The sequence below is a fragment of the Carassius carassius genome, chromosome 10, assembly GCF_963082965.1.
Source record: "Carassius carassius chromosome 10, fCarCar2.1, whole genome shotgun sequence".
NCBI classification, from domain to species: Eukaryota; Metazoa; Chordata; class Actinopteri; order Cypriniformes; family Cyprinidae; genus Carassius; species Carassius carassius.
The window spans coordinates 29,858,977-29,880,256 of record NC_081764.1 but is presented as its reverse complement, the minus strand read 5'-3'; the positions used below and the strand labels follow the sequence as shown (position 1 = coordinate 29,880,256).

The window sequence follows — 21,280 nt, the reverse complement described above, 5'->3', positions numbered from 1 at the left end:
TGATATTTTATTTGTCATACTCACTTTCCAGATGCATGGCTGGCCAGCTCATCAGCCAATTCATCTCTCTCAGCTTCAGCTTGCTTTTTAGCCCTCTCAATTGCAGCCAAGTCCTACATTTTAAGAGAATTAAATTAATTCTTTACTAATAAAGGTGAGACAAGCAAGCACTCAATCTTTTAAGAATTAAGATTACTTAAGAGTTTAAGTAATGCAAGCATTCCTATAAACATAATACATTTCATAAATATCAATTACAATATCTATATCAATTTATTTTATAATTTTAAACGTAATCCTGTATGTGTATTTGTATTTCTATCACTATCAAACCCCTGCAGTTCCATCATGAACCCATAAGGGTTCTGTGAGCCCTAATTTAGCCAATTCATATAAGACAGAATTGTACTATTTTGGAAACAATATATATATATATATATATATATATATATATATATTTTAACAAATAGCCCCATACACACCTCTTTTCGGGAGAAACTACCTCAATATGTTATTCATAGTAGCCTCACCTCATGCATCTGTAGAAGTTCAGCCTCTAGAGTCTTGGCCTTCCTCTCATTCTCCTTGGCACTGGATAAAACTTCCTCCCTGGCAGCTCGAGCATCATCAAGCTCTCTTTGGAAGTCTTTCATTTGAGCCTAAGTTATAAAAACACACTAGCACAATTACTAAAAGTATTACATTTATAATTGGAGTTCAGTGAATTCATCCAGTTATAAAATGTTGTTTTCACCTGGAGCTTACGGAGCTGCTTGATCGCCTCCTCACGTCCCTTGTTAGATGTCTCAACCTGGCCCTCAAGGTCTTTTATGTCTCCCTCCAGTTTCTTCTTGGAAGCAGCTATTAGAGTTCTTTGCTTACGCTCATCTTCAAGTTCAGTTTCCAGCTCACGCACCTATTATTTCAAATGTTTATCGTAACCCATATATACACATGGTTGTGGATGTCACAGTTTGAGAGAAGAAGCAATACTGCACCTGCTTGACCAACTGCCTCTTCTTCTCCTCCCCTTGCTCATCTCTGCCCTGGAGATCTCGCTCAAACTGGGCCTTCAGAGCCTGCATGTTGACTTCCAGACGCAGTTTGGCATCCTCTGCAGCTTGTAATTCATCCTCCAGCTCTTCCAATTGAGTCTTCATCTCTTCTACCTGAGCCTCCAAGCCACGTTTGGACTTCTCAAGCTCATGCACCTAAAATTTGGAAATTACTTTATTGAAATGTTTCTGACTTTAATGACCTGATGGAAGGTTTGTTTATGATTGACATTTTTTTAGTGGTCTGCTCTACACTATTTGAACTTACGCTCTTGCCCACATCATCTTTGGAGCTGACCAGGTCCTCCATCTCAGCACGAAGGGCTTTATTGGCTCTTTCAAGCTCCTCACGAGCTTCTTGAGCTTCTTCTAGAGCTCTAGCTAAAGACAGTGTTTTGGTCTCCTTCTCTCTGGCCTCAGCCTCTGCACGATCTCGCTCATCTGCATACTTATTAGAGATGCTCTTCTCTTCTGCAAGCATCTGAAAGGAAATAGCAGAAGTGAAGATACACCCACATCCAAAACATTGATTCAGTGTGTAATATTTTGAGAAATCATCAGAAACCTGATCAAACTTCTTCTGTTTCTTCTCAAGGTTGGACACCAGCTGTCTCTGGTTGTCCAAATCCATGAGTGTATCCTCAAGCTCCTGCTGCAGTCTGTTCTTGGTCTTCTCAAGCTTGTCATAGGCTGCTGCCTTCTCCTCAAACTGAGTATTAGCTGCCTCCAGGTCTCTCTGCAGCCGCTTCTTACCTTCCTCTAAAAGTTCTACGTTACCCGACACCTCTTCCAGCTTCTTCTTGTAGTCTGAGAGCTGTGGACACAAGGGATATTCACAATGTAAATATTAAGGTTTTAATGTTGCAAGACCACAGATTATTCATCTTATTGTTAACCTTACCTGAATGTTCAGTGTGGAAACATGTCTCTCCACATTCCTCTTTGCTTCCGATTCTTCCTCAAGCTGCTCCTGAAGGGCATTGCGGTCATCCTCCATTTGACGTAGTTTGGTGGAGAACTGGAGCTTTTGTCTTGTCTCTTCAGCCAGCAACTCCTAAAAATGTCAAAATGCAAGTCGGCCAACAACTCAAATCCCGTTCACGTTGCTAAATTATGCTTCTGTTTTGAGGCTGTAAATCAAAGAACACTACATAACATTGCACAAACCTGTGTATCTTGAACTTGAGAAGTTAAGCTAGCCACATCCTTGCTAAGTTTTATGTTCTTCCCCTCTGCTTCATTAAGAAGGTTGGTAACACTCTCTAGTTCCACCTGCCAGGGCAAGAACTGCATGTTAAATACACTGTTTCCTCAAAGATGTTTGAAGTAACAAACATGTTGTAGGTTCTCCCAACCGTGGCATAATTATATCTAATAATACATCCTCCACCATCACTCACAGTGATTTTAGAAACCCGATCCCCCAGCTCGGCTTTCTGCCTCTCGGTGTCATTGAAACGAGACTGCAGGTCAGCAAGCTGTCCTTCCACCTTCTTCCTCTTGTGTTCCACATCCTGTTTGCTCTGAGTAAGAGAACGGATCTCCACGTGGAGCTCTGTTGTTTCCTTCTCCAGAGCTTGCTTGGCTTTCTCCAGGCTTGACTTCACCTAAGAAGCATTTCATATATATTTTACATTAGCAATCGGAGTTCTTCTGAAAATTAAACATATGAACAGAAATAACGTTGATACTGGATATAGTTGCCTACTCTCTTGGACTGCTCCAGCTGCTCTGTAAGCTCCTCCAAAGCTTGGGTATGTTTCTGTCTCATCTCCTGCACTTGAGCCTCGTGGAGACAGCTCTCCTCCTCCATGGCTCTCTTCAAAAGTGTGACCTCCTGCTCACGTTTGGCCCTAAAAAATATGCATCCTGACGATCAGGTCAATGGTGTCTAGTAAAGCCTCTCTCAGTGTGTACTATATTAAATCAGTACAATCCACATCAGAATAAAATGTAGATCTTTGTATCTACACACACCTGAGCTCCTGCTGAGTAGCTGTGGTGTCCAATGTGTCCTCCAGCTCTGATTTGAGAGCTTCGAGCTCTTCTCCCAAGTCTCTCTTGGTTTTTTCAGCCTTGTTCCGGGCAGCCCGCTCTGATTCTACGTCCTCCTGAAGATCTGAGATGTGTCCCTCCAGTTCTCTGATCTTCTTCAATGCATTGTTTTTCTGAGCTGTCTCATCCTCCAATCTGAAACAGAAATTGAGAGAGATTACAAAGGTTACTGTAGGTTTCTGTGTGAATTGTGACACAAAAGTATCTTCAATTTAGCTTCTTTTCTAAAATATTTGTCAAAAATCATGCATTTTACATTTTATATTAAAGATATTTTTACCTTGCCAGCGCAGCCTGAAGTTCCTCCTCTTTTTTAGCAAGCTGGGCTTTCAGATCAGCAATCTGAGCTTGGAGGTCAGCAATCTGCTCCTGAAGATCATTTGATTCACCCTCTAACTTTCTCTTGGCTTTTTCCAGCTCCTGTCGAGTCTTTTCCTCTTTTTTCAAGCGCACTGCAGATTATAAAAAAAATATGATAACTTGTGACTGAATTAACTGAATTTCCAAACAAACATTATCATCATGTATCAGAAGTAAATAATGGACAAACCCTCCAGTTCGGAGATCATTGACTCATGCTTATTCTTCAGCTTTGTCAGGTTTTTGGATTTTTCTTCTTCTTCAGCTAGGTTTGAGCTAAAATCTGCTATCCTTTCTTCTAGAAGCTTTCTCTCCTGCAGATATAGCACTTCAAAATGAACTCTCTGATTGTTACCAAAATACGTCATCTTTAAAAAAGTTGAAATGAAACCTTCTGTAATTTGTTGTTTTGGTCGTCCATCACCAGGATATCATCCTCTAACTTCTTGATCTTGGCTTCACAGGTAACCTTCTCCAGTTGCAACTTCTGACGAGCATCCTCTTCCTCCTCAAGATGTTCCTCAAGATCCTGAGAATGTTCATTTAGAGACAAGATAGTGCCATGAACTAAATAGCATCGTTTAAATAGATATAAGGACTGAATTTGAAAAAGTGTTTGTTGACTGTGAATAAAAAACATTAAATGAAAACATACTTTGATCTGATCATGCATTTTCTTCTTTTCCATTTGTAGTGCTGCACCACGATCCTCCTCCTCCTCCAACCTGGCCTCCATCTCATGCAAGATCTCTTCAAGTTCTTGTTTCTTGGCAGCTAACCGTACTCTCATTTCCTCTGCCTCAGCGTAGAGCTCTGTCTCAGCCTGCAACTTCTCCTGGAGCTGGTTCCTTTCATCCATAAGCTACAGATGGAAGGATTATATCATTTATATTCAGTGTTTGTCCTCCTTGCTTTTGAATGCAATAAGACAATGTCAGGATTTCGTCATACCTGTGTGTGTTTCACTGAAATGTCTTTTAGCTCTATCTCAAATTTTTGTGCAGATTCTTTAGCCCTATGGAGCTCCTCCTCCTTCAGACTCATCTCCTCTTCTTGGCGTGTCACCTGGAGGAGAGGCTTCACCTGTGGGCATTAATGGAAACATGTTTAGATGAATACTAACAGAAACCCTTAATGTATTCAAGGGAGACACAATTTTAATCTTTGTACCATGCTCAACCAGTTACATAAACTATAAAACTTTGTTTATAGTCACATTATTCAATAGAAATACAGAAAAGTTTAACCTTGGTGAAGAGTCTCCACCACTGCCAGTTCCTGAGTTTCAGATAAGCAGCACAGTTCCTCTGGATCACCTTCATAGCTGTTAGTTGTTGCTGCCTCTTAGCAAAAGCCCTGCACATAGTTTAAATTAAGAATAACTCAAATTGCAAATTACTATTTTTAAAAATACTGTATTTATAAACTCTACCCACTTTCTAGCTAGGAATCCCCTGGCTTGTGCCTGGAAGGCAATGATAATGACTGTGATCTTAAGGTCACGCTCCTCTTCAAGCTGGGCCAAAACTCCTGTGCGGAAGAAGATTTTGCTCTGACCAATACGGTACAGGTTTGGGTCCAAATCCAGGTGCTTGATCTACAGAGAGGGTTAGGTATGAGAAAGAAGCACTTACAATATCACTTTCAATTGGCTTTGATTATACATGTATTAGTCAGTGTCTCTAATTGTATGAAGGAATAATAGGTGAAAGCATGGTTCAGCATTTTTTTTTAAATAAACCATGGATGCCACAATTAGATACAAATTAGCAGATTAATGAAATAACTGTGGCGGGATTACTGGTAAAATTCCATAAAGAAAAGAGGAGTAAAATGTGATGATTCGATCATTATTGAGACTATATAAAAATGTGACTTGCAAGTGTAAGCTTTAGATGTTTTTGTTCAACGACATGCTCTTTAACAAGATTTAATTGGATAACATCTTACCATCAGACAGCAGGCCTGCTTGCCATCCATGAAGCCCTTTGGAATAGCATTTGGTGCCAAGATCTCATATCTGTATGCCAAGGTAAAACGAAGAGAATAGCATTACGACTGAAAACCTGTACCATTTATATTTGGCACAACATATGTAATCACACTTGTATTCAACTGCAAACTGGAGTTCTGAAATGATTCTGGAATTCTGGATAATTTTTTATATTGTTACACTTGATATGCAGTTAGAAAAAGCCAATAGGACAGTTAGTCTCATTAAATGAAAAGCTCAAACTAAAAAATAAATTAAGCTACCCACCGCTGTCTGAACTCTTGGAAGACAATTCTGTTGGGAAATCCTTGTCGGCAGATACGAATACCCTCCAGCACACCATTACATCTCAACTGTTCGAGCACCAGGTAGGCATCCAGCTTTCCTGCCTGAAGGTGAAAAAAGTACCTTCAACATGCATATAGAATGATACAAAACTTGACTAAAAATACAGTTTATGCCAAGCCAACAGCAATGGTCCCACTGATTTTAACATGGAATGCAGCAGTGACGTACCCGTTTCTCATGGTTAGGTATAATGCAGCGGACAAAGTTTGGCTGCGTGTTGTGCAGTGTGGTCATTAGTTTGGCCAAAGACTCTTTGTAAAGCTGGCCCACAGTACGGAACATGCCCTTCTTGGTCTTAGAGGCACCAGGTGCAAGGCTGTCTGACATCTTGGCAATGGTTTCCAATCCAACCACACGGTCAGCTGAGGATTAAAAAAAGTTAGATGTCAGCCATTATTATTATCTCAATTAAAATTTGCAATATTGACCAAACAAAAAAGGTGGGAACATGTAAATCATGTTTATTTTTGTGACACCAACTATGAACATTGATCAGTGGTCTCAACTGACTGGTTTTGCAACAATTTTGATCTGTAAATGTAGTGTTTGAGAAATTAGATGCATGTATAGCTAATACTGACCATCCTTCCACAGATCTTGTATAAATGGATTGGAGGAATTATTGAGCAGTGCTGTAACATTGTCATTTAAAGGGTCCATGTTCTTGGTCAGCCATGCTATGGCATTGTAGTCCACCTAATTGAGAAAGGGTAGGTTTGGCTCATGATATTCAATACAGAGCAAACAATCCACTAAGAATGAACTGTGCACATCTGAATTTTTTCCACACAGTATCTTGCAGGCCAGTTATGAGTTCTGAACGTGCTTCAGAAACTGTATTTCTTGGGATATTATTGTCTGGATCACGGTAATCTCTACATGTAAATCAATAAATCAATCTTTCCTTCAAATCAGAACTTACCCGTCCAGCATAGTGAAGCACAGAGAATTCTGTTTTGTCCTTCAGTTGCTTTGGTTTAGCAAACTTAGTATGATTAACATGAGTGTTGCAAAGTTTCTCCACGAAGGAGACATCTGTTGCCTTTGGAAACCAACACTCTTCATCCAACAGAGCCAGGATGCCTGGAGGATTGTTCTGTGGAGGAGTTTCAGGAAAGTGAGAGATATTACATTCTGTAACAATAAGAAATCATTACTTGTAAAACTACCATCAAAAGTGTGTGTTACAGCAATTATGATAAATTTACTGAATCAAAAGACACTGATTACCTTATAGCTTTCTGCTGGAAGAAGTTTGATTAGTTCAAAACTTCAAAGAACAAGAATCGTTATATTCCTGCAAATCTACACACACTCAAACTTACCGGCCTTTCAATAAGCTCAATGCAAGGTTGCAAATCCAGCCCAAAGTCGATGAAGTTCCATTCGATGCCTTCACGCTGGTACTCTTCTTGCTCCAGGATGAACATGGTGTGGTTGAACAGCTGCTGAAGCTTCTCGTTGGTGTAGTTGATGCAGAGCTGCTCAAAAGAATTGTCCTGAAAGAGAAAAACAGTAAATGCCATTACCCTTAATCTTTTTTTTAACTAAATTTAATTACTTTCTTTCAGTTTTTCCAAACCTCGAAGATCTCAAAGCCAGCAATGTCCAAGATCCCCAGGAATGAGGCACCCTGACGTTTCGTCTTGTCCAGTGCCTTATTAACTCTTAGAAGGATCCAACGGAACAAACGTTCATACATGGCTTTAGCTAAAGCTTCAATGGCAAAATCAGCCTGTTGGGAGAAAAGTATCTTATTGGTAATACTGTACGTATTTCCATAAAGACAATCATGCAGGGGTTTTTCAGTTTCATCACAGAATCTGAGCGACATTACACACATTCCACATCTTTACACTTGCAGCACAACTATACACTCTCTTCACCTGTTCTTTGGTTTGGGCCTTTTGCACAACCTCACGACCCACTTTAATTCGTGGCGTCAGAATGGCTCTAGTGAAGTCTGTCACATTAATGCCTTGGAGATGGCAAACTTTCTGAGCAGCTGAGAATGAGACACATTTAAGCTGTCATTTCAATCTGAATTGGTTTATATTAGCCTGAGAAGTCTTTTCATTAAGTTTCTGACCTGTATTGTCTGGCATGGTAGCCTGTTCCTGGTTCCTCTCTTTCTTGAACTCAATGTTACCCAACTGAAGCACAGTTGAGACAACTTTGAGGACATCTGAAAAAAATATTAATATTAATATTAATTATCTTACTAAAGAACTCAAACCTCTTAATAAGTAGAAAATGTCTCTTGTTGTAAGGACACCATATGTATATTTAATTGCATTTAATACCCGTTCTTTCTTCGACAGTGAAGCCCATGATATCCATGGCCTCCATTGTTTCTTCATACATTTCATCATCTTGGTTGCCTGGAATCTGGACGTGGCCAGCCGAGAGGAAACGGTAGTTGTTGAAGTTTTCAAGCAAAAGCTCCTCTACAAGTAGAGAATAAAAATCACAACAGTGCCATTTATGCTAGAACATCACTGCATTTACAAATTTCTCATAAGGTAAACATCCTGTCAAAAATGGTCACCATATTCGAATATGTTTTCATATACTGAGTGTCTCCACCTACCGCGTAATTTGTCATTTACTCCAGCTACCATGTAGTAGAAGATGTGGAAAGCTCTTTCAGTTTTTGCTTGTCGGATACAACGAGATTTCTCCAAAAGATCTTAAGTGGTTTGGTCATTAAGGCTTAAACTCTGCATAGGTAAAATGTTTAAATTGATAATCTACTTCAAGATGTGAGATTGTGCTGCATCTGTATATGGCTTATGTAAAATCTTCAAGGATACAGGTCTCTATGTTGGCTCCAACTATGAAACCTGTCACATCAAAGTTAATGCGGATGAATTTGCCCTGTGAAGAAATTATTATGAAACCATGCATTAGTTACAGTCTTGATGTTTCCTGTAACATCTGCTATCATACAGCATTTGTAAACTTACGAATCGGGAAGAGTTGTCATTCTTGATGGTCTTGGCATTACCAAAGGCCTCTAGAATTGGATTGGCCTGCAGTAGTTGCTTTTCCAGCTCACCCTACAGTACCAAGGTTAGAGAGTAATGTGAATAATTCTATAGAAAACAAGTCAAGGAGTAAAAAGGCAGAATGGCACATGCCAGAAAACTGGAATAAAAAAATAAATAAAAATAAAAAAAGTAAAAAACAAAACAAAAAAGGCCCTCTTTTAGAGGGTACAATGCAACTTTATAAATGTTTGTCAGAACAAATTTGCGAAGTTTAATAAATGTAAAACAAATAGTTTCTTGACGTGTGTCTCAAAAGCCCGAATCAATACTTAAGATGCAAGTATCATAAACAGTGCACAAAAAATTAGGTCATGTCCATTTAGATGGGCATAATCCCCTTAGTTTAAAAGAGTGCCTCTATTTGCTGCCAAATTTCAAGCAATGAGAAGCCCTGCCAAGCATGTCCACCTTATACAAGGATATCAAAAGGAGTGGTTGAGGTCATACTTGTGGAGCATGTGGAGAGAGGACATATTAATGGGGATAATGAAATGGATCTCAATTATAGATCTTAAAGCGTTCACTTAACAAGATAAAAGTTACTCAGTGGGATGAAACACAGAGTCATTAGAAAGCATAATGTTGCCTTTGCAATACAAAGCCTCTGGTGTCATGTGATCACATAATTAGATTCTCATTTTTAGACTTAAACGTCGCAGAAAAACCTTTCAACGGTAACACAGACTCTCAATTACTTTCTTACTGAGCATCAAAAAAAGAAAATATCTATAAAAAGAAGATATCTACCAGAGATAACTTGCTGCTGAGAAGGAAAGAAGATCGCTGATAGCTTCAGACACTGACAAAGAAAAATAAAGTAAACTAGAAAAAAAGGAGAAGAAGCAACATTTAGAATGGAGACAGAGAGACTGTTGACAGAGAGATTGTTGGGAAGAAAGAGGACGGAGTTGGCAGAATGTAAGACTGTATTAACATTCATTAAGCACTTGGCTGAATTCAGCAGCTTTTCTCTGTGTTCTCAGGGCAAAGCATATCAGCTAACAGATGACAGCTTCACTGACCTATGAAATTGCATTCATAGTATGTGAGCGGAGTGGAATGGAAGAGGAATGGGGAGCAGAGATGTCTTACTTTGGAAAGTCACAACTGTCACAGTTTTGGAAATATTAGTGTTTTCTCTTGCGCTCCATAGCGAATACAACAAGTTAATTACCCGTAGTGATTAAAGTGAGTGTGACATGTGGCCAAGTATGGAAACCCAGACTCGGAATTAGTGTTCTGCATTTATCCCATCCTAAGTGCACACACACAGCTCACACACACCATGAACTCGTGTTGTCAGGGTACCAAAATTTCAATATTCTGTACCGATACCAGTGAAAATCCACGGTTCTCGGTATCAATTTCGGTACCAAAGCAAAACACAAAAATATGATAAGAAAAAAAAACTTTTTATCACTACAAATAAAACCGATTCCATTCTTTATACTTATTTACAATTGTGTTTAAAGTTTTTCTACAAGTAATATAATTATGATAAACAGTAAACAAGTTTCACCCAAATTTAATTAGTCTTTTAATTAATGAAATTTAAACACATTTTCTTTTTTGGTAAATAAAGGGGATTTGCTATTAAAATTAAAACATGGAAGAAATATTGCGTGATTTAAGTTTTATACATTTTCTCAACAGTAGTACCAGTATCACATACATTCAACTAAATAATAATAATATTTCTAGCACAAAGCTTTTATGTAAAATTGAACTTTTATTTTGATGGGCTACCATGAATACCTTTAAATTGACACTGGTTTTACTCAAATGAAACAGTAAAATGCTTGTAAAGTGACTCAGAACAGTTCTGGTGATGTTGTTTATGTATTTATGTCCTCATTGAAACGGCAGATGCTGAAATTACTGCAAGCGTCACGCGCTTCAGTCTATGTAGTAAACAAACCCGCACGTCTCTGCCATTCATTCATTCACACAGAGATGCGCAGAACATGCAGGATTCATATTTCAAGCAACTTTTGCAGCTTAACATTTACAAATACTGGTCCGTATAGAGATTTGATTTGATTAATTTATTCCACGACTGTCCATATTAAAATGTAAGTTTCATTTTCATGACTGGATTTTGAGATTCCGTCTGCGTTTTCTGCTTCGCAGAAAATCATAGCGCTGTATGCATCAAGATCCGGGTTGACCGGGTAATCAGTACCACCGGTACTTAAGAAACTTGGTACTGTGAAATTTTAATTTTTTTTAGTACCAACTTGGTACCGAAATACCAGGTCTTTTGACAACACTACCGTGAACACACCCAGATCAGTGGACAGCCATTTTTGCTGCAACACCTGGGGAGCAGTTGTGGGTTTGTGCCTTGCTCAAGGGCACCTCAGTCGTGGTATTGAAGGATGGAGAGAGCACTGTACATTCACTCCCCCCACCTTTAATCCATGCCGGTACCGAGACTTCTTAGAGTTAGTGAGTCAGACTTCGATTCGAGTCTCAAGTCCAGCAGGGAATGTCGGTGTGGAGTGTGAATGACCAGCGCTCTCTTCCTCCCGTAATACCACAACTGAGGTGAGACCCTTGAGCAAGCCACCTGCTTCCAGGGCACCTCAGCACATGGCTGCCTACTGCTCCAGATATGTGTTAACAATGTGTGTGTGTATGTTTTCACTACTTTGTGTGTGCACTTGGATGGCACAAATTCTGAGTATGGGTCACCGTACTTGGCCACACGTCACTTCACTCTAACTTTCACTTTCAAAAAAAAAAAAGGTTGGGAAAGACAAAAAATCTAAAATGTTTGGTAAAAATTAATGACAAAGAGTAAATATGAGTGTAGACTTCTAAATGTGGACTAAAGGGGCATTTACACGACAATGTTTTCAACTAAAACTGTAAAACTTTTGTGTTTTTAGGGGCTTGAAAATAGGGGCTTTTGAAACACAGCTGCGTCTTGTTTCTTTACAAAGTGAATCTACAACTACTGTGCTGGCGTGCATTGTAGAGCTTTTATAGTCATTTTCGCTGATCTGTGTGAAAATTTTTCATGTACAGACGACAGTGAAACAAACTAAATTTTCAAAAAACTTTTCAGTTTTTAGTGCATTATTGTCGTGTAAACGTGCCATAAGTGTTCCTTTTACATTAAACTACAATCTCATCTTTCAGATCAGTAGTCTGTTCAAACTTTTGAACGCTCATTTGATCATGCTAATGGATCACTGTTTTAACAACATTCATGAAGTTAGAAAATAGAGTAGGAAAAAATAATTGGGTGCAAACACTGAGGTTTCTCATACCAGTCAGTAGAGATCGAACGACAAGAGGGAAATTAAAAACCCGGAGTGGAGTCTGACTGAAAGTAATTGATGATTCACTCCACTTACATACTCTGATGTTCTCTCTCACTTGTACACAATTAACCTTATTTAAGTTTAACTGAAAAATAAATATATAAACACAAACAACCTTGAACTTTTCAGAGCAATAATAAATACATTTTTCTTACATGATAAAAAAAAGGATATCAGAAAAAGTGTTTAGTAAATTTCAAAGTAGTGCATTCAAGTGTAACAAAACTACTTTAGGAACCAAGAACATAACTATTATGGACATCCCTTTTAAGCTCATATGCATGGCAGATCTGCATAAAATGTCATAAAAACAGCTATAATGTGTGCATATTTTTTGGTTTCCATGCATATCTCATATGTCGTACCGTGTAAGTACACATTAGCACAGATCTACACTGAGGTGGTATTTATATTCCTAATGCACACACATATGAGCTTGACAGATGATGCACATTAACCTGTGGTAGATTAATAGGTGATCAAGGAAAAACAATATGATATATGAAACCATCAATTCAAAAGGCTCAACATTGGCATGCACACACACACTGTGCTCAGACAGACTGTTTCAATGCCAGGCGTCCACTCTGGTAAAGAAAATGTTAACTACACCTCAGATGGGGGAATGGCACACACGTGATCTAACGGCATAATCTTGATTTTGTTATTTGTATCTAATAATTTTTTTTTTTAAATCATGCGAACACTGGGGCTCTTTGGTACATTATTTGTCTACGGTCCCTCAATGTAAGACTTGTCAAATGTCACTCTCAGTGAGAAACTCAAGCATGCAGACTCTCAAACCCACACAAGAAGGAGTTTTGTACAATCCTTTTTACTCACATAGGCAAACTGTTGTCTTGTATGTTGCTATTTAAAGGAAATTCATTAAGGACATTGTCATTAGATACGTGTAAACTAAGAACATTCTGTTGCATTCACTGGTTTTTCCTTTAGCATATGCAGAAGTCTTGATTTCCTTGGGATACAAATGGCTCAGCAGCATATAATCTATAATATTATATAATAAAGCATGTAAAATAATATGTTGGTATCAGGCAAAATCAGAGCCAGCATTAACTTGTGCTAAATGGGATATGATATCAAACATAAAAGACTGAAAGGAGTTTTCTTATCTGTTCACAGTTTGACCTTTGCACCCTAATTTAAAGGAATGGGGTCAAAGCAAGGGCAAAAACTGATGACTGAACCAATAAGTATTGGCTTGAGAAGAAGACAGCGACTATCAAACAGAAAAAGTTTTTTTTTTGACTTTACTCACAGCACTTGATTCTTTCTTGCCTTTGTGGGACGAGGCCACTACAGCCAAATACTGGATGACTTTCTTGGTGTTTTCTGTCTTCCCAGCACCTGATTCACCACTAGGAAGAACACAACAGTGAATGACAAAACTGTGTTTTCTATTATTCAGTAATACCAATGATGGAAATACCAGTGTCTGCAAGGCATCACGGTTTTAAGTGAGTCTAGGTTTTAGGTTTTGTTTTTGTGTTAATGAAATGCCACATTAATCAGTGCATGTGGCATCAAAATCAGTACACGAGAATTTTTTTTAAATAACTGTTAACGACTGACATTTGAATTATGTAACGTTGTAAAATGTTTTTGAAATAAGTCACAAGTCACTGAAATAAGACTCACTAAGGCTACATTAAAATATACAGGAAAACGGTAATATTGTGAAATATTACTAAAATGTAAACTAACTGTTATCTGTTTTTTGAAAAGTAAATTATTCCTGTGATGCAAAGCTGAACTGTCAGCATTACTCCAGTCTTCAGTGTCACATGATCCTTCAGAAATCATTCTAATATAATGATTTTCTGCTCAAGAAAAGTTTCCTTATTTTTAAAGTTGACATTTTTGCGGCTGAATATTTTTGCGGAAATTGTGATTTCTCTGATTAATGGAAACTTCAAAAGAATAGCATTTATTTGAAATAGGTTTTCATTTTTAACAATTTAAAAGTCTGCCCTGTCAGTTAAGATCTATGTAATGCATCATTGCTGAATAAAAGTTAATTTTATTACAAATATTTTGGATTATCATATATAATTTACTTTGTTGCAAGGGGTTACAGAGCATTATCACCTTCTATGATACAAAAGAGATATTACAGAACAATCATGCTGACATTTCCATATTAGGAAAACTGAGTCTGGGATCCACAGGCCCTGCTGCAGCCGAAGGGCTGGTTCTTTGGCAGGAGCAGGATGCCCTCAGATCAGTTCACAGTTTTTGACCATTTATGACACAGTATAGTAAAATTCATCATGATTATGATTGCTGTTGCCAAGTGGTGATTAAAGTATTGGACTATTCCCATACACCACATTAAATAAGATGTATGGGAAAACACATGCAGATTCAGATTCAGATCAGTGGTTTTTAACAATCCATGTGTTTTTAACAGTTCATTTTTAATAATACTCTTTGGGTGGTCATTTCCAATCTCCCAAAATCTATTTGAGACAGCTTAAAAAAAAACAAACAAAAAAAAAAACAAACGACTCCATGAGAGAGTTGAAGCCATACAGAAACATCCTGATGTCATTAGGGAATTCTGTGCCCTAGCAACGGTTGCCCCAGAGCAGTTTAAATGGCTTCAATTTCCTATTGCACATTCAGAGGAAGTTTGCAGACAGTATCTATGGGTGCCTCCCACACTGACACATCAAATCAACACCGTTTTATTTCAACACCTCCTCATATTTCACAGCTGTTTTATTATAGCACAGACATAAAACAATGATATTGCCCGCGAACATCAATATATGTCTTCAGCAACAGCTATTTTTGCATTATTATTATTTTTTTCAGGACAGGCCATGTTTTGTAATGGGGCCTGCACAGATGCAATCCACATCCCCAGTAATGACTCAAAAACAAACATAAATGAAGCCAGCATGCTTGATCTGGATTTAGAATCAGGACGGGGGCACATTTCCTGAGTAGGCCGATTCTGAAGAGACATGATACTCAGGGTTCATCTGCCTTGTTCCCACTGCTGAGGACTTTTTGAAAAACATGTCCTAGTAGAAGGACTCTATTAGTTTTAAATTATGTCTACTACTCATGATTTGGTTACTGTCATCTTTTTAACTGTTAAATATTATATTAGAAGGTACTTGAAGTGTTTATCATTAGTCTAAATTTGTCAAAATGTAACTTTTTTTCAGGAATGTAAACAGTAAACCGACATGGATGACATGGCATTAACCACTGTCAGATAACACTGAATAACATCTTTTGGCTTCATCTGCCTTCTAAAATGTGATTACAATGCTATGTGTTTTTTAAAAAATGCAGGAAAATGAACATTTTGAACATTACAAGACACTGATGTTAACACAATTTTTGATTCTCAATGCGCTTATTTGTAATGGTGTTTTTAGCTATTTAAGACATTACCTTTGTATTTATGACAAAGCTGGTTGTTTTAAAACTTTTTCTTTTTCGGAAGTATTGATATATTTAACTAACCATGATTCATTTCGTGATTCCAATAATTTCAAGAACTAGATGTTCTTCAAATAGAACAAATGTGGCTTGATTGTATGTTTTTCTTTTTTTTTTTGTTATTTTATTTTATTTATTTGACCAATTTAACACTTTTAATTATTCCTACTGCGAGTCCTTTTTGAGAAGCAGTGCTTTAATAATAATATGTTTAATTTATATAGCGCCTTTCCATAGCTCAAGGATATCAAGGACGTAGCTTAAGCTAATTTAATTGATGCAAAAAACAATGAAAAGAACTCACGTGCAAAGAATAGACTGGTCCTCTCGATCTGTAGAAAGAAATGACAGACATTACAGGGGCCCAAGGAAACTTTTAAGATGGTGCTCATGGAAACGGCAAGATAGTATACCTTTGTCATTTTTGAACATAATGAAACACATAAAGGCTCCATTAAAGCCTGGAGGTGGGGTGGGGGGGAGGTCTTGACAGAAAGTGAACTGGTATATGAACAATTACCATTGTTATTACAGCATCCAATAATGCACATAATCTAATAATCTTTCATTTGCAGTGCAACAATTTGATTTGCTGAAAAAGAAACTGACTCCACTCTTCTCTTGAGAGATGCAACACAATTCTTACTGAGTTCAGCAATGGGACAGTCGTTGATTCATACTGCGAAAATTAGAATAATCAGATGATCTTGGCTCCATGTAAGGTTTTTAATATCAACCATACGCCAATAATTGTCCAGAAGGCAGCATCAAAATAAAAACCCATATATTATTGGATATTTATTAAATAAGTAGTTGATCAGGTCAAACAAAATATGTTGCTCTCTGAACAATTCCAAGCCAATGAATTTGCACTTTAAATTCAAACAGAGCTTGGTTCTTATATATGGTCCTGGAGGCTCGCCGAAACCCCAACAAGCTAATCAGTTGAATGTGAGCTCGCCTGTTCTGCTCAAGTACTATAGAACGTCTTCTGTTGTAAACACAATGAATGACTGCTGCTCATTTTGGATATGACTTAAGCTGGGCAGGTTTCCACATACAACATGAAGTCTGTTCCCTTGTTTCTTCCTAATTAAGGCACAAATCGAGGCATTCGGGACGCAGAAAACCAAGTCTAAACACACCGACGGGGAAACTGCAGACTGTTTGATGAAAAGCAAAAAGTCAAATACATTTATTATAATGAATATACTTGTAAGATGTTTTCCTTTCCATTCAATCCTGTATGGAATCCTGATGTTTTAAATTACAAAAAAGGCTACACCACTCGGTCAAGCATGAAAACCGTGCTGGACTTCAAAGGGAAATCAGTGTAAGCCCGAGCAGGAATGTGAACACTGATGCTCATGGCTGATCATGTTTTTACTCGTCATCAACTCGTCATCAACCATCAATGGTTCAGGATATACAGTAGCTGTAGGAATCCCTCAAAGCATGTTAACGATGTCTTGTCATTAGATGTTTAGGTGCTATTGGACTACATTTGTGCTATATGTCTTGTCTAATGTAAACAGTTTAATAAGAAGTGAACTGAGCAGAATTACTCTTGACGAACAGCGTAACAAGGCATCTTCCTACTTCTGCTTTATGAAAGCAATTTTTTGCGTGTTTCACATAAGATAACAGTTTCTGAGATATTCCCATGCAAACTTTGCAGAAAGGTTTGTTCAGCTTAGGTGCTTAACTTTTCTTCATAACATGAGCTAATGTATCAAGTTCATTAGCAAAACAACAACTTCACAGAGGTGTAAAATATCTTGTGGTTCTTCTTCTCTTTATTTAGCACCTAATTTCACTCTATTATACAGCTTCAAACCTCTGTGGGTAACATTAGCTGTTTAAATTGGTTGAAAGTTTCAAAGTGTTTGAGATGGCATTAGATGTGTGACCTTCTGAGGCATGTGTGTATGCGCCCCTCACACCACTGACTGACCTGCTAATACACACACTTCATTTCAACAAATACGGATGACATTCAAAGAGCTCACTGGTGTATGGAGATTCTACACTGTTCTGTTGCCAATTAGTGAAATAAAATGCCTTTTGGATCCACTTGAGTTTGAAGTTTCAAAGACAATGGCTATTTTAAAATCCAAACATACAGATCTTGTAATCAAGATATGAGTGAGTGTGTCAACATCCAGCAGACCAGGCCTCACCTTGCATCATGTTCCTGTAGGCGTTGTCCGAGATGGAGTAGATATGGGGAGGAACCTCATGGCGCTTTTTGCCTTTGTACATTTCAATGATCTTCTCAGAGTAGATTGGCAGCATTTTATAGGGGTTCACCACCACGCAAAACAGCCCGGAGTATGTCTGAAGAAAGATAACATCTCGGTTTTCCACTGTATATGAAGTGTTATGAATCCATCAAGTAAAGAACAACAAGGAGACAGGGCAGCACAGTAACGAGTTGTACAATGTCGTAAAATATAAATTGAAGGAAGTTTGGCTTGAGTCTGTATATTTTAACTCATTATATTTGAAAGCTTAGGTGATGCATATTCCATATGGAAGACTCCTGTTCCCAAATCCTTAGAGCAAAACTTTTTTTAATTTATGTTTTGTTATCTGAGTGCAAACATAGTTTGGTGGCCTGTGGATGTTACAGCTTATTACCCCTCACTCTTGGGAAATGTATAGTTTCTCTTCCTTAAGCTTTAGTACTTGCAAATCATCATCATTTAAGCTAAATGGCCGTCAATGTATTTTTTGCTTCTTTTTGCTTCGGTTTGGCCACAACAGAGTTATTTATAAATGTTATGCATTTGCTGATAATAATATGTTATGCACTGTAGTATGTAATGTTAGCAGTGGGTCAATGACAAATATGAGCATCCAAGATAATAAAGATCAAGTTCTTAAAAATGTACTCTTCCCATTTATCTTGGTTTCATTTGATTTTGAAAAAAAGTTTGCATTTAATGACTTTTAAAAATGTCTTGGTGCAATGAACTTAAATGTAAAAACATTTTTCCTGTCACGATGAATAAATACTAGTGTACAAAAAAATAAAACCTTTATTATTATTATTATACAAATATCAAATTATTAAATATCATTACATTTTTGGTGAGTCACACCACCTTTTTAAAGTATTTTATATATATATATATATATATATTTATTTTTTTTAATTACAAGTATTTCATCCTTTTAAATCAGTCTTTTATGATATCTGGACATATAACCTTGACAATTGACCTTGACTTTTTAATTCTTAAATTTAAAACATGCTCATCATAGAAAAGATGTATTCAAATCACGTTTTAAAGCATTTTTGAAGAAATCAACAGTTTCTGACCAAAAATGCATGTCATTGACCTTAATTAATCTGTATAAATTGCACATTTGTTATTATTTATTAACTTGTTATTTTATGTCAAATATAATTTAAACACTCTATGGCATACTTACATAGATGAGTCCGGAGTAGTATCTTTCCCTCAGGTTATGGAGAACAGATGCTTCATTAAGGCAGGTCAGTTCTGCCATATCCTCCACCTTGCTGAACTTGGGTGGGTTCATCTTCTGGATGTCATCTTTGTTGACCGTGATTTTCTTTCCATTGTCCGCCAGCTCCACCAGTACCTCATCGCCACGTTCCTCTTTGATGCTGGCCGACTCAAAACCATGTTTCTCAGAGGGGACCCATACTAGCTTTTTGGCTGACCAATCTGCCTGGGCGATAGTGCTGTTAATGAGGTCTCTGTCTGTGAAAAGGAATTTCTCGTCCTCACTCAGGGTTTTTTCCGTCATCTTGGTGTTGGGTTATGACAACTACAAATTTAAGAGAAAAACAGTTTTTTAAACAATGTTTTTTGTCAATAAAATTATCTGATCTGCATGACCTTTCAGCATTCCCATAATGTATTCAAAACATTATTGGCCACAATACTGGATCTGTGCAATTGACTTTAATTAAATACAAGTTGCTAAAGGTGGAAAACTATGCATTTTAACACCATAGACACTGAGGTCTCCCAAAACAATTAGAAAAAGCCAAATTTTCCCTCAAATATTTGGTATTTGATAATTTTTTTTTATTTTACTTTCATACATTTTGATGGTCAAATTGTTGCCCCCAATATTAGATACAAGAAGCAGATTTAGGTTTAGCATTTTTGACATTTTAGGCATATGAATTAGACTGAATGGGTGCATATTTTGAAATAAAAATATTATTTGCAAACATTTAAAATAATAAATAAATAAAACAATATTGTCCATTACTGTTCTTTTTTCTTTCTTTCTCATTATTCCCCTAAATCCATTTAAACCCTTTACCTATTTAATTAAAAAAGAAAAAAAAAGAAGAAAAATCATTACCAGTGGGGTTTTTAAACACACACACACATCCCATTATTCAAGGCTTAATATCAATGGAATACTGAATTTAGGGTGTGTTTGCAATTGACTAAAACTGAAGTATAGCTTCTGCAAAGTTCGCTAATCAAACCACAATGTTCCTTGACAAACACTGCGCAGGTCACATGGGGCCCACTATTGTCACCAGTTTAGATGAAAGGATGAGAAAAATGCTTGGGAAATATAAAGAATGTTAGGCAAAACATATATAATCATGTGATAATCTCCACAGCAAATGCTGTTTTTCTTGTTTCTTTTAGAGTTCAGCTGTGGTCCCGTGCTGTGATGACCATATAAGGCTGCCTTTGAGTCAGTGGACGCTCTGTCGACCTAAACAGCAGAAGCAAATGAACTCCCAAACAAAGCCCTAATAGGGAATAGTATGTCTCTAGCCAGACTCGCAGTTTACTCCAAAATGATAACATTAGGCAGGGACAGTCAGAGACTGGAGGGCTCTGATTTTCCTGCCACTTTCTCCCACCCTTCTCTTCCTCTGGTGGGCTGATATAGGGAAGTTTACTCAAGTATATTCAAGTGCGGTAGAGTTTGCAAACAGCAGGTGCAGCTTCGTGCAGCCACAGAGCTTAAAAAAGCAATTTGGGGAAACAATTCCAAAGCTACGACTTATATATAAACCAATTTCCTCTGAAATTTATAACTATCCATTGTTAGTATATTGTATGGTTTAACGGCTCAGCGGAAAAAAAATTCCCACCTACTTACTTAACATAAGTTACAATTAAAATTTTATTTTAAATTATAAAATTGTATCAAGCAGGCAGGACAGGCTGTTTGCTAGGAATTTACCTAGATTACCTCAAGCAGAAATTTGCATAATATCTTAAACCATAGTGTTGCACTTGCTCATGCGACCATGGAGAATGACTTAAACTTCTTGTTGTTGTCTGCCTTAATATCTCATCTTTTGTGTTTCTTCAGAGTCTGTGTTGTAAAAAGAAGACTAGATGAATTTAACATGCTGACAAATTCTGACAGGTTAAAATACTGAGCGTCTCAAAAACATGAATCTGTAAATGCTAATTTTTCAAACAAGGTTATGAATCCGTGTTCTTTTGTCAAAATGATGACAAAACCATGCTAAAATCACCCATTGAAAACATGATGGATGGAAAATGGAAAATAGTTTAAATGCCCTATGATCATTTGGAGGCGAGACAAACAAACAACATTTTTCTATGATAAGCAGATTTAATTAAATGA

The 21,280-nt window shown here is 37.3% G+C and overlaps 2 protein-coding genes across 3 annotated transcripts in view; one reads left to right on the top strand and one right to left on the bottom strand.

Moving 5' to 3' along the window:
• LOC132152130 (ubiquitin-conjugating enzyme E2 G2-like) overlaps nt 1-21,280 on the top strand; it is a 96,207-nt gene that overhangs the window by 56,924 nt on the left and 18,003 nt on the right. The window lies entirely within an intron of this gene.
• LOC132152124 (myosin-11-like) overlaps nt 1-21,280 on the bottom strand; it is a 28,163-nt gene that overhangs the window by 4,540 nt on the left and 2,343 nt on the right. Inside the window, exons 2-37 of one of the 2 annotated variants that reach the window (XM_059560834.1) lie at nt 19,109-19,471; nt 17,851-18,007; nt 15,975-16,002; nt 13,473-13,572; nt 13,034-13,060; nt 8,778-8,870; nt 8,625-8,688; nt 8,402-8,500; nt 8,115-8,258; nt 7,901-7,996; nt 7,698-7,816; nt 7,394-7,546; nt 7,137-7,310; nt 6,734-6,907; nt 6,393-6,507; nt 5,980-6,173; nt 5,731-5,852; nt 5,421-5,490; nt 4,907-5,067; nt 4,718-4,826; nt 4,422-4,553; nt 4,126-4,332; nt 3,862-3,999; nt 3,661-3,784; nt 3,391-3,562; nt 3,033-3,245; nt 2,764-2,908; nt 2,456-2,662; nt 2,223-2,327; nt 1,957-2,109; nt 1,621-1,869; nt 1,324-1,536; nt 999-1,211; nt 755-916; nt 531-659; nt 25-113 (exon numbers count right to left, since the gene is read on the bottom strand). In XM_059560834.1, coding sequence (XP_059416817.1) covers nt 25-113; nt 531-659; nt 755-916; nt 999-1,211; nt 1,324-1,536; nt 1,621-1,869; nt 1,957-2,109; nt 2,223-2,327; nt 2,456-2,662; nt 2,764-2,908; nt 3,033-3,245; nt 3,391-3,562; nt 3,661-3,784; nt 3,862-3,999; nt 4,126-4,332; nt 4,422-4,553; nt 4,718-4,826; nt 4,907-5,067; nt 5,421-5,490; nt 5,731-5,852; nt 5,980-6,173; nt 6,393-6,507; nt 6,734-6,907; nt 7,137-7,310; nt 7,394-7,546; nt 7,698-7,816; nt 7,901-7,996; nt 8,115-8,258; nt 8,402-8,500; nt 8,625-8,688; nt 8,778-8,870; nt 13,034-13,060; nt 13,473-13,572; nt 15,975-16,002; nt 17,851-18,007; nt 19,109-19,450 — 5,192 coding nt within the window. In that variant the 5' untranslated portion in view covers nt 19,451-19,471. The remainder of the gene's footprint in view (nt 1-24; nt 114-530; nt 660-754; nt 917-998; nt 1,212-1,323; nt 1,537-1,620; nt 1,870-1,956; nt 2,110-2,222; nt 2,328-2,455; nt 2,663-2,763; nt 2,909-3,032; nt 3,246-3,390; nt 3,563-3,660; nt 3,785-3,861; nt 4,000-4,125; nt 4,333-4,421; nt 4,554-4,717; nt 4,827-4,906; nt 5,068-5,420; nt 5,491-5,730; nt 5,853-5,979; nt 6,174-6,392; nt 6,508-6,733; nt 6,908-7,136; nt 7,311-7,393; nt 7,547-7,697; nt 7,817-7,900; nt 7,997-8,114; nt 8,259-8,401; nt 8,501-8,624; nt 8,689-8,777; nt 8,871-13,033; nt 13,061-13,472; nt 13,573-15,974; nt 16,003-17,850; nt 18,008-19,108; nt 19,472-21,280) is intronic. The other variant, XM_059560835.1, reaches the window with a different exon arrangement.